This window comes from Meles meles, chromosome 10, assembly GCF_922984935.1.
Source record: "Meles meles chromosome 10, mMelMel3.1 paternal haplotype, whole genome shotgun sequence".
Classification (NCBI taxonomy): Eukaryota; Metazoa; Chordata; class Mammalia; order Carnivora; family Mustelidae; genus Meles; species Meles meles.
Window position 1 is genome coordinate 22,939,769 of NC_060075.1, and position 13,802 is coordinate 22,953,570.

The 13,802-nt window shown below is 36.8% G+C and overlaps 1 protein-coding gene across 5 annotated transcripts in view; it reads right to left on the reverse strand.

The window, feature by feature from the left end:
* Positions 1-13,802, reverse strand: part of NRF1 (nuclear respiratory factor 1) — a 147,764-nt gene that overhangs the window by 89,317 nt on the left and 44,645 nt on the right. For 4 of the 5 annotated variants that reach the window (XM_046021183.1, XM_046021186.1, XM_046021185.1 and 1 more), the window contains exon 2: positions 6,997-7,225. In XM_046021183.1, coding sequence (XP_045877139.1) covers positions 6,997-7,219 — 223 coding nt within the window. In that variant the 5' untranslated portion in view covers positions 7,220-7,225. Of the gene's footprint in view, positions 1-6,996; positions 7,229-13,802 lie in introns of all 5 variants that reach the window. The other variant, XM_046021184.1, reaches the window with a different exon arrangement.

A 13,802-nucleotide genomic window follows, 5' to 3' on the forward strand; every position in this document is an offset into this window, starting at 1 on the left:
TGCCTACTTGTGATCTCTGTCTGTCAAATAAATAAATAAAATCTTAAAAAAAAAAAAAAAGAATAAATGAGTGCTTTTAACCTTTCCATCATAAACAGCTGGTAGATGAAAAAAAAGTCCCATTGAAAGATTTTTTTCCAGTATTTTATTTTTTTAACTGTGATAAGAACACTTAATATGAGATCTACCATTTTAATTTTTTAAATGTACAAACAGCTAAAGATAGGTACAATGTTGTACACAGGATCTCTAGAACTTATTCATCTTGCATAATTGAAACTTTCTATCTGTTGAAGAGCAACTCTCATTTCCACACCCCAGTCGCCAGCTCAACTACCCTCCTACCTGTTTCTAGGCGTTTGACTAGATACCCCATATAAGTAGAATCATGCAATATCTGTCCTTCTCTGTAACGGGCTTATTTTACTTAGCATAATACCCTCAAGGTTCATCCATGTTGTTGCATATGGCAGGATTTCCTTCTTTTTAAAGGCTGGATAATAGTCCATTCTTTATATACACCACATTTTCTTTATTCACTCATCTGTCAATGGACACTTGAGTTGCTCCACATCTTGGCTATTGTGAATAATGAACATGGGAATGTGAATACTCTATGAGATCCTGATTTCAGTTCTTTTCAATAAGTATCCAGAGGTGGAATTGCATAGGGCACTTCTATTTTTAAATTTTTAAGGAACCTTTACACTGCTTTCCACAGAGACTGCGCCATTTTATATTCCCACCAATAGCATATAAGGATTCCAATTTCTCCACATCCTTGCTAATATTTATCCTTTGTTGTTGTTTGGTAAGAGCCATCCTAACAGGTGTCAGGTAGCATCTCACTGTGGTTTTGATTTGTATCTCCCTGTATTTCCCTGACGATTAGTAATGTGAACATCTTTTTCACGGGGTTCTTGGCCATTTGTATGTCTTCTTTAGGGAGATGTCTACTCAAGTCCTTTGTCCATTTTTAAAATTAGCTTATTTGTTTTTATTCTATTGATTTGTAGGAGTCCAACATCTTATAACTAAAACTTTCAAATATAGAGCAAAGTTGAAAGAATTTTTTAGTGAACATTTATGTATCTACCACTCTACCATAACATTTTAACACATGCATCTATCCATCTTTTTTTTTTTTAATTTAAGACTTTAAAAAAAATTTTTAAATAATCTCTACACCTAACATGGGGCTTGAACTCACCACCCTGAGATCAAGAGTCGCATGCTCTAGTGAGCTAGCCATGCACCCCATCCATCTTTCTACCCACTCACTAGTCCATATCATTTCTTATTCTGATGCATGTAAACTGCAGTACGATTCACCTAAATATTCGGTAGGAATATCATTAGCTAGAGTTCAATATTTCTTTACAATTTTTTCTTTTGAGGTAAAATTTACATATAATGCAATGTACAAATCTTATGTGTACATTTAATTTTGTGTAAGCATACCATACATTTTGAAAATGTAGACACTAATGATAACCAATCTCTATCAAGACATATAAATTGTTATATGGTATATATTGGTATTGACCACCACTACAGAAAGTTCTCTCATGTCTCCTCCCAGTCAGTTCTTGCCCAATCTCTCAAAAGGACCTACAATACTGATTTTTTCACCCTATTTTAGCACTGTCTATTCCAGAACTTCACATAGATGGAATCATACCATATATATTCTTTTTTGTGACGTTTCTTTCACTTATAATAATGTTCTTCAGATTCATCCACACTGCTGTATGTGTTAGTAAGTTTCTTTTTATTGGTGAGTAATATTCCAGAATATAAATAAATCACAGTTTATCCATTATCCTATTGATAGACGTTTGGGTAATTTCCAGTTTTAGGCTATTATGAATAGAGGTGCTTAAATAATTTATAAACTCAATACAATTCAAATAAAAGTCCCAGGATGGGTTTTTCTGGAACTTCATAAGCTGATCCTAAAACTTAAATGGATGTGCAAAAGGTCAAGAATCACTAGAATAATTGTGAAGAATTTTAAGAATTTTTTAAAGGTGTGCTCATCCTATCAAATATCAGTGGTTACTCTAAAGCTACAGTCACTAAGACAGTATGGAACTGGCTGAAGGATAGACAAACAAACCAATGCAATGGAATTAAGAGTTCACAAACACCTTCCTGTGTCAGAAGACAGAGGCGGGAAAAGGATGAACTATTAAAAATATGGTACTGGGACAAACGATTGCATGGAAAAATAATGAAGCTAGATCCCTATATCATATACACAAAAATATTATTCCAGGTGAATTAAACAGCTAAATTAAAACAACAACAAAGAACTTTGTAACTTCTATAAGAAACTACTGTAGAGTACTTATGAACTCAGGGGTAAGAATTCCTTAAATAAGACTCCAAAAGGCTGGAGGCGCCTGGGTGGCTCAGTAGGTTAAGCCTCTGACTTTGGCTCAAGTCATGATCTCAGGATCCTGGGATCAAGCCCCACATCAGGCTCTCTGCTCAGCAGAGAGTCTGCTTCCCCCTCTCTATGCCTGACTCTCTGCCTACTTGTGATCTCTCTCTCTCTGTCAAATAAATAAAATCTTTAAAAAAAAAAAAAAAAGGACTCCAAAGGATAAAGAGTAAGGTAAAAGACTGATAAATTTCACAATAATATAAATTTAAACCTTTATGGACAAAAAGAAATAATAAAAAATTGAGGGAAGGAGTAGTCAACAAATTGGATGAAGATACTAATAAATGCAATGCATATTATCAAGAAAAGAACAGTATTAAAATATATATCATTGGGCGCCTGGGTGGCTCAGTTGTTTAAGCAACTGCCTTCGGCTCAGGTCATGGTCCCAGAGTCCTGGGATCGAGTCCCACATAGGGCTCCCAGCTCCATGATGAGTCTGCTTCTCCCTCTGACCTCCCCTCTCATGCTCTCTTTCTCTCTCTCTCTCAAAATAAATAAATAAAAATCTTTAAATAAAAAAAAATGTATATATCATTAACTCATACAACAAGAAAAAAACAACAACCAACATGATAAGACAAAGACATAAAGAGGAAATATGCAGAAGAAGAAAAGCAATAGTAAATAAAAAGTCATTTCAATAGTCTGAAACGACACTCTATCTTGTCTTCCTGCACTGGCTGGAACCTCTAGCTCAGAGGTGAGCAAATTAAACGGACAATAAGATTCTATTTCATCAGACCAGCAAAAACAAAAAACAATTGACAATTCCAAATATGGTGAGGACTGGGAGCAACAGGCCCTCTAGCACACTGTTTGTGGGGATATAAATTAATAAAGTGACTTGGAAAGACATTTGGAATATTTAGTAAAGTTGAAAATGTACCCATCTTTGCCCTCTCATTCTCCTCCTCGTTATAACCTTCAGCAGTATTTTCAAACTGCAGGTTTCTGTTCTTTGGTGGCTCATGAGTAGTTTTTTGTTTCTTTTTTTTTTTTTTTAATAAAATGGAATAAAGTGAAAGATACTAGGACATATCAGTGGGTGTGTCATGGCAGAGGGTAAGTATTACTCCATGAGAAACTGTTATTCCAAGTATATGTACATTCATTTTCCCAGATCACAATGTAAAATGTATCACTATGGAAACTGTCAAGAGCTTGAAAACCAAAAGAAACTCCCACAATTTTCACAAGAAAAGATAGAATAATTTTCATTTGCAGTTACTGTAATAGCAAAAGCTTATAAACAGCCTAAGTGCTATACCAATATCTGTCATGTTCAGATAATGAATGGAATTCCAAATAACACTTAAAATAAAAACATACTGCCACATTATCAACATGAATGGATCTCAAAAAAATAATACTGAATGGGATAAACAATGCTATAGAGAGACGGGATTAGAGTGCTATCATTTTTATAAAATTTAAAACATGCCAAAAAATGCTAAGTATTGCTTATTGATACATAAGTATATAGCAGAAATAAAAGAAGTGCATGAGAATGATAAAGATCAAATTTAGAATAGTGGTTACCTCAGTGGAAGGAGAAAAGAGAATAGGATTAGAAAAAGCAGCAATCTCCTTCCCTTCCCTCTTCAATCACCTTATTTCCTCCAGAGTATTCAGTGCTTTTTGAAATTATTTTACTTTATTATTTGTACCCTTCCCCCACCATTGGTCTGTGAGCTACATCAGGAGCAAGCTCTTGCCTGTCTTGTTCATAGTATCTATATATAGTGATACAGAGCATACAGTAATTCTTCAATAATTGTTGAATGATTAAAGGGTAAATCATTTCTACCAGCTGGGCCTCGGTTTCCATATCTGCCACTGAAAATGTTAGATTGAAGTCTTTTCCTAATTTTAACACTATGACAATGCAGTACAGTAATACAGCAAAACTGTGTCTCAAAAGCATCTTCCTTCCCAGGAAAGAGGTTGATCTGCATTCATTATGTTAGGATGCCCTCTTCTGGGAAGTATAAATGTTTTAAAATATATTTTACAAACACCACTAAGTCTTATTTTAAATTTACAATTCCAGAAAGACACAGTGGATAATAACTGAGAGTAATAAGGTGGTTTTTCATCACATTTGTCTTCTTCTCCTTAAATACAGTACATACTAAAAAAAAAAAGAAGTATTTTGGCTATTCCTGATAATTTATTTACTGCCCAACTCTCCCTAAATATCTTTGAGATCAATGTTCCTTATACAGTACTAACCCCATCCAGGAATGATTTATATGTAGTTTTCCACATAGTGCTAAGTACACAATGTAAATAGTAAAGAGAATGGTACAAACTACAGCCCAGCTTTAAGTCATTTAGTGGCCCAGAAAATCTCAAACCTTAAATTGGATTAAGATAATCCAGGATTGCTAGTGTCCTTAGGCATCTGGCAGAAGGAAATAAAAATCCTCTCTAGAGGGCAATAATACTATTCTAGACCCCAAATTATTTCTAAAAATAAATTTCCAAACACATCATCCAGCATTCATTTAAATATAACCAGTATATGAAGAGAAAAACGAACATAAACAAGAAATAGCACTAACAACATATAACAGAAAAAGACCCAATGGCACTTCAGAGAGTAGAATTACCAAATTTATTGTAAAATCATGATGCTTACTTCACTCACAGAGATTAAAAAACTTTTTTTTCTACTACAACTGGAAATGATAATAGTACAGATTTAGGAGGGAAAAAATATTAGAAATTCTTTAAAAAAAAAAATGAAAACTATTGGGGCAGCTGGGTGGCTCAGTGGGTTACGCCTCTGCCTTCAGCTCAGGTCATGATCTCAGGGTCCTGGGATCGAGCCCCACATCAGGCTCCCTGCTGAGCAGAGGAGCTTCCCTCTCTCTCTTCCCCCCCTCTCTCTGCCTACTTGTGATCTCTCTCTCTGTCAAATAAATAAATAAAAATCTTTTTTAAAAAATGAAACTATTAACTATTACTAAAATTAGTACCTCAGCAGACAGATTTAAATCACCTCATACACAGTTGTAAACTGGAAGACAGTTCGAAGAAATGACATACAGTGAAGCATAAAGAGACAAACTGATGGTAATATAGAATAGAGGATAAGAGACATAAAAGATTCAATGAGGAAAACTAACATATTTAATTGGAGTCACAGAAGAAAAAGATGGAATGGAGCAGAAGCAAAATCAAAGCAAAATCTAGTAACTAAGGGGAACCTGCGTGGCTCATGGGTTAAGGGTCTACCTTCAGCTCAGGTCAAGCCCTGACCTGGATCAAGCCCTGTACTGGACTCCCTGCAATGGGAAGCCTGCTTCTCCTTTCCCCTCTGCCCTTCCTACCCCTCCCACCCCTGCTTGTGTTCACTCTCTCTCTCAAATAAATAAAACCTTTAAAAAAAAAAAAAATCTAGTGACTAAGATGTTCCAGAATTGATGAAAGACATCAATCCACAGATTCAAGATGTTTAAAGAATCCTAAACAGAATAAATGAGAAGCCCAAAACCAGCTATATCACAAAACCAGAACACACATACACACACACACAAAACAAAAAGCTGAAGACAGAGAAAATCTTAAGAACAGTTGGAGGAGGGACCTACATGGGAGATAACCTTCAAAGGAGCAGCTATTAGAATGAAACCACTGATTTCTGAAAAGCAAGGATGGAAACCAGAGGACAGTGGGAACAGTATCTTCAGTGTGAGGGAGAAAAAATAAGTGCCAACCTAAGATTTTATACCCAGTGAGAACACCTTCTGAGACTAAAGTTTAAATAAAAACATTCTCTGACAATAAAAAACTGAGAGACATCCATGCTCAAGGAAACACTAAATGTTATCTTTAGACAGAAGAAAAATTCTCAGAAGGCAAGTTGAATATGAAGGAAAAATGAACACTAAGTAAGTATAAAACAAAAATAATGTCTTGTATGGCCTGGAATATATGAAGAAATAATACATAGAATAACGATAGCATATAGGTCAGAAGGAGGAGAATAAAATTCAAGTGCTCTAAGAAATTTGCATTATCCTGTAAAAGGACAAAAGTACCAATTCCAGAAGACTTTGAAATAAGTTAAGGATGGATTATAGTTTCTAGGGATACAATTAATAGGAAAAATGTGTATATCTTTCAAACTAACAAGAAAAAAAATGTAAACTTTTCAGTCCCTCCAAAACACAAAGGAAGAGTAATCACAGAGTAAGTGGGATGAAGAGAAAGCATACAGTAAACATGATAAATTTAAACCTAAATATACCAGGGGTTACATTTAATGTAAATAGACTAAATGTTTTAGTAAGAAGTCAAAAGACTGTTGGAATGGATGAAAAAACAAAACCAAAGTCATATCATTAATAGTATGTCACTCTAGATCTTAAGTCTCAGTAGAATATAGGCGTAAGCTATAAATGCAAGGTTTAAAAAAATCATGAAAATGTGATTTGAAGATATATATGAGAATGCCTGCATCCGAGGTCCTTGCAGATATGCACAAAACCAGAGGTTAAGCAAAAAAAATGAAGAGCTTCCAATCCAAACAGCATTACCTGCAGCAGCCAGATGGGCTGTTACCTCATCAGCCGCTGTGGAGTTGAGTATGTCTGAATCATCGTAAGAGGTGTCCTCAGGAGAAGAAGGTGAGTCTTCATCAGCACTCAGCATACTGTGCTCAGTGTAGGTGGCCACATGGACCTGCTGTACCTGCTGGGCAACTGCATGGGCTTCTATGGTTGCCATGTGTTCGGTTTGGGTCACTCCGTGCTCCTCCATGAAGATCTACTGTCAGAAGAAAAGGCAAAGAACAGAATTCAGTGTGCAGTGTAACACAGTGCTTAAACTAAGCAATATTTTCCTCAAGAGCACAGGAAGCCTACGATTTCACCACATACCACACCACACCAAGTCACAGGAAATGGAAAGCCCCATGCAAGTATGATCCAAAAATGGTAGAACATTTTCCTTATGTAAAACCATTGATAGAAAGTCACTGTGCTAATTTTATATGTCAGGCCACAAGACCGTACATATATCCTTCATATCATGTATAACAATAAAAAGATACTTTAAAGATCCCAGTGATGTGTGTTGTAGACATAAAAAACACATGGTAAGTAAATGAAACACCTAACATTTTCTTTGTATTCATGGGCAAACAGAAGTCAAGCTCTACTTTTTCCAAAAATACAATTACTTAAATTGGTTTTACTGCTTATAAAAACTGTGCGTCTTATAAACCCTGCTATGATGCAGTAACTTGTAATGCAGTAAGATAAAGGTCTACTCTTCTACTACACATATAACCTTTCCCCTCATCCCCCTCAGCCTACAGAAGTGTTATCCTTAAAAAATTTTTTGAAGCAAACATACATAATACATATACACATACATATAATACATATGATTTTAAATAAAAACAGGTTCATTTACAGGGCACCTGGGTGGCCCATTTGGTTAAGCAACTGCCTTTGGATTGGGTCAGGATCTCAGGGTCCTGGGATTGAGCCCCACATTAGGCTCCCAGCCCAGTGGGGAATCTACTGCTTCCTTTCTTTCTGCCCCCTCACCCTTCCCATTCTCTCTCTCTCATAAATAAATAAATCTTTTTTTTAAAGAAGGTTCATATTACACATACCATTTTATAATTTTTTTTTCATACTTTAATCTATCTAGATATTCTGACCTGTCAAAACACACAGACCTTTCTAAACAGCTGCAGTATACCTCATTGTATGGATGTACTGTAATTATCTAACCAATCACGTACTGATAAGTAGCAAGGCTGCTTCCAAATTTTCACTAGTATAAATATCAGTACAATGAATATCCTTGTATATAAAATTTTGCATATAATATTCAATAAACTCAATGAAATGCAAATATTACCATATGATCCAGCAATTATACCTAGAAAAACTGAAAGAAAGGTCTCAAAGGGCTACTTGTACACCCATGTTCATAGCAGAATTATTCACAATAGCCAAGAAGGTGGAAGCAACCCAACTATCCACTAATGGATTGATGGGTAAACAAAATGTGGATATATATACAATGAAATAGTATTCAGCCTTTAAAAAGAAGGAATACAAAAAAAAAAAAAAAAAGAAGGAATACAGGGGTACCTGCATGGCTCAGTTAGTTAAGCATCCACCCCAGGTCATGATCCCAGGGTCCTGGGATCAAGCACCACATTTAGCAGGGAGCCTGCTTCTCCCTCTCTAATAAATGAATAAAATCTTAAAAAAAAAAAAAAAATACAAACTCAGAAGAGAATAATTTGTCTCAATTTTTATTTTTTATTATTTTTTAAGATTTTATTTATTTATTTATTTGACAGACAGAGATCACAAGTAGGCAGAGAGGCAGGCAGAGAGGGAGAAAGGAGGAAGCAGGCTCGCTGCTGAGCTGAGAGCCTGATGTGAGGCTCGGTCCCAGGACCCTGAGATCATGACCTGAGCCGAAGGCAGAGGCTTTAACCCACTGAGCCACCCAGGTGCCCCGACTCAATTTTTAAATATCTATAAAAAAATTGGAGCACCTGGGTGGTTCAGTCGGTTAAGCATCTGACTCTTCATTTCATCTCAGGCATGATCTCAGGGTCATGAGATCAAGCCCTGTGGCAGGCTCCATGCTCAGCGGAGAGTCTGCTTGGGACTCTCTCCCTCTACCCTTCCCCTGCTCATGTTCCATCTCTCTTTCTCTCTTAAAACAAAAAACAAAAAAACTACAAAGAAATCTACATCTAGCATCATATTTAGTGTCAAGAAACTAGAAGCTTTCCTGCTAAGTCAGGAATAAGGCAAGGATGGTCCCTCTCACCACTCCTTTCCACACTGTACTACTGGAAGTCCTAGCTAGTCCAGGAAGACAAGAAAAGGAAACAAAAGGTAATCCCAAATGAAATCCCATTAAGTTATTTTATAGACATCAACAAACTGATTTTAAAGTTCATATGATGGGGCACCTGGGTGGCTCAGTCTGTTAAGCATCTGCCTTCGGCCCAGGTCATGATCCCAGGGTCCTGGGAAGCAGTCCCACATTGGGCTCTGTGCTCAGTGGGGAGCCTGCTTCTCCCTCTCCCACTCCCCCTGCTTATGTTCTCTTTCTCTCTCTGTCAAACAAATTTAAACAAACAAACAAAAAAAAACAAAAAAACTTAAAAAAAATAAAGCTTATATGGAAAGACAAAAGACCCAGAATAGTAAACACAATAGTAAACACACTCCCTCTCTCTCTGCCTCTCCCCCTACTTATGCTCCTGCATGCTCTCTCTCTCTCTCAAATAAATAAAATCTTTTAAAAAAATGCTGGACACCCAACTGACTGAGCCATCCAGGTGCCCCTTAATCATTTCTAAGTGTATAGTTCAGTAGTGTTAAATACATTCCTATTGTTGTATAATGTCCAGAACTCTTTTCATCTTGCAAAACTGAAGCTCTGTACCTGTGAGGCAATCCCTCAGTTTTCCTTCCTTTCCCAGCCCCCTCCAACCACCCTTCTACTGTCTGTGTCTATGAATCTGACTACCATAGAGACCTCATTTAAGTGGAATTACATTGTATTTGTCCTGATTTATTTCCCTTAGCAGAGTATCCTCGATGTTCATCCATGTTGTACCATGTGTCAGAATTTTTTTTTAAGCCTTTACTGAGATATAATTGACAAACTGAGGGGAAGGTATGGTTTTCCCATGTACCTCTCCCACCCCCACACTGGCATGGCCTCCCCCAGTATTATCAACCCCCATATCAGAGTTGTGCATTTTTTCTAATGGGTGAGCTTACACTGCCATATCATTATCATCCCATAATTCACATTATGGTTCACTCTTTGTGTTTTACATTCTATGGGTTTAGACAAACGTATAATGACATTTTCCACCATTATGGTATCACACACAGTAGTCTCACTGCCCTACAAAATTTGTGCTCCACTTATTGATTCTTCCTCCCCCTGATCCCTGGCAACCACTGATTCTTTTACCATCTCCATAGTTCTGCCTTTTCTAGAACTTCATATCGCTGCCATCACACACTATATAGCATTTTCAGGTTGACTTCTTTCACTTAGCAAGGCATTGAGGTTTGTCCATGTCTTTTCATAGCCTGATAGCTCGTTTCTCTGTCGTGCTGAATAATCTCTATGATCTGACGTTCCATAGTTTATTTATCCATTCACCTACTGAAGGATATTTTGGTTACTTACAAGTTTTAGCAATTATGAATATGCCATAAATATCTGTGCAAGTTTTTTGGTGGACAGAAGTTTTTAACTTCTTTGATAAATGCCAAGGAGCACAATGGCTGGATTGTGTCGTAAGAATATATTTAGTTTTGTAGTAAATTTTCAAACTGTCTTCCAAAGTGGCAATACCATTTTGCATTCCCATCATTAATAAATGAAGATTCCTGTTGCTCCATACCCTTATCAGCATTTGGTGGTGTTGGTGTTTTGAATTGTAGCCATTCTAATAGATGTGTAGCATTATCTCATTGTTTTAGTTTGCAATTCCCTAATGATATGATTGAACATCTTTTCACATGCTTATATATGACCTATTGACCTTTTTAGTAAGGTGTCTGTTCAGGCCTTTTGCCATTTTTTAATCAGGTTGTTCATTTTCTTGTTTAGTGTTAAAAGTTCTTTGTGTCTCTGACTTTTACAACTATTTTCTCCCAGTCTGGCCTGTCTTCTCATTATCTTCATAGAGAGAGAGAGAAAGAGAATCTTTTTTTTTTTTTTAAAGAGGAAAATTTTTTTCCCAAAGATTTTATTTATTTGAGAGAGAGAGGGCACGAGTTGGGTGGGGAGCAGAGGGAGAGAAAGACAAGCCAACTCCCTGCTGAATGAACATGAAGCCCCAGTCCAGGCTCAATCCCAGGACTCTGAGATCATGACCTGAGCCAAAGTAAAAAACTCAACCGACTGAGCCACCCAGGTGCGCCAGGTGTCCAACTTTTGATTTTGGCTCATGCCATAATCAGGGTCATGGGATCGAACCCCATGTCAGGCTCCACATTCAGTAGGGAGTCTGTTTCTCTCCCTCTCCCTGCCCCTCCACCTACTCACATGTACACGAGCCCTCTCTCCAATAAATAAATAAATATTTTTTTAAATGGCTCAGATGGTAAATCTTATGTTATATATATTTTCCCACAATTAAAAAAAAAATCATCCTTGACACCAATGGTAACTATTTTACAAAGAATAAATAACTAGGGGCGCCTGGGTGGCTTAGTGGGTTAGGGCCTCTGACTTGGGCTCGGGTCATGGTCCCAGGGTCCTGGGATTGAGCCCCGCATTGGGCTCTCTGCTTGGCAGGGAGCCTGCCTCCCCCCTCTCTCTGCCTGCCTCTCTGCCTACTTGTGATTTCTGTCAAATAAATAAATAAAATATTAAAATGAAAAAGAATAACTATCATAGAGCAGAACCATAAAATTAGCCATTATCTTTTAAAAATACTTTGCATATTATTTAAAAAAAATAGAGTATTGGGCTCCTGGGTGGCTCAGTGGTTTAAGCTGCTGCCTTCGGCTCAGGTCATGATCTCAGGGTCCTGGGATCGAGTCCCACATCAGGCTCTCTGCTCGGCAGAGAGCCTGCTTCCCTCTCACTCTCTCTGCCTGCCACTCTGCCTACTTGTGATCTCTCTCTGTCAAATAAATAAATAAAAAATCTTGAAAAAAAAAATAGAGTATAATACTGTGAAATAAGTCAGTCAGAGAAAGACACACATCATATGATTTCACTCATATGTGGAATTTAAGAAACAAAACAAACAAGCAAAGGAGAAAAAAAAAGACAAACCAGACTCTTAACTACAGAGAACAGATGGTTGGGAGGGGTGGCGCTGGGGGGAATACAGGAAAGGGATTAAGAGTCATGGAGTAGGGGCGCCTGGGTGGCTCAGTGGGTTAAGCCGCTGCCTTGGGCTCAGGTCATGATCTCAGGGTCCTGGGATGGAGTCCCGCATCAGGCTCTCTGCTCAGCAGGGGGCCTGCTTCCCTCTCTCTCTCTGCCTGCCTCTCTGCCTACTTGTGATCTCTTTCTGTCAAGTAAATAAATAAAATCTTTAAAAAAAAAAAAAAAAGAGTCATGGAGTAATGTATAGAATTGCTGGATCACTATAATGTAAGCCCCAAACTAATACAACACTGCATGTTAACTATACTGGAATTAAAATTTTAAAAATGTTTTAATTTAAAAAACTAAATTCTAAAAGGTAAAATTTCTGTCAAGATTATATGTATTTTAAATTTTGACGCATACTGACAAGCTGAGTGATTAAGTTGTGCACTAACAATCTCTACTTCTATAACGCACCCCTCATGCCCAGTCTGGAATTCAATCAGCATGCAACAGAATACAGCTTTGCGTATCTGGAGTTAACCAAATTAAAAAAAAAAAAAAAAAAAAAAAGAAGAAGAAGAAGAAGTCCTCTAGACATAACCCTATGGCTACAAGTAAAAAGAACATAATTATCTATTCATGCAAAATTCTTCTCGCATTTTTATTCTCCTCTATTATAAAACTCTTCCTTTCCTTCTTTGAAAACTTCTAAAAGCCTTGGTTTCTCTGAGTGATTCCTTTCTTTTTTTCCCCCTGGATACCTACCCCCACCCATGAACCACCCCAGAGTTAGACTGATTTAAGCCCCATCCTGTTGTCTTTGTTCTTCAGGCAAACTGGTTCTTTGTAAATGACAAATTTTCACCTTTTGGAGGCACCTGATTTCTGTTTTATATTCTTGTGCTGTTTCCAATTTTTTTTCCCTCTAACTTAATTCAGTTATCTCTTGTTATTCTCACACCACTATACATTTCACAACTCATCCTTCTAACTCTGATTCTTAACTTTGGGACTATTCAGTTACCTCAGGAAGTATTTTGTATTTCAAAATAAAATTAACTTTAATTACAAAATAAAAAAACGCATAATGCCTCAAATCCAAAAAGATTAGGAATCACTCAGCATCATTTGACTCCCCCAACTCTCTTCCACACTTTCTTTTCTGCTTGAGGTCATCTCCCCAGCCCTGTATCTCTGTGTGGTCTAATACTTTCATGATGATTTCTTCAAATGGAGCTTTGGAAAACATACCTGGTAAGAAATTATTTAAGAGGAAAAAATAAGGAAAACATAGTAAAATGTTAATATCTGGGAAATGTGGGTAATGAGAGTTCTTTACTCTATTTTTGTAACTTTTCTAGAGGTCTAAAATTATATCAAAATAAATTTTTTCTTTTTTGTCTTTCTTTTTTTTTTAAAGAAAGGTATCTGGTAAGGTTTCTTCCATATCCTATGTTTGGTATGTTTCAGAATATTCAAAGGACTATATCCTACCCCCCAGATTTGT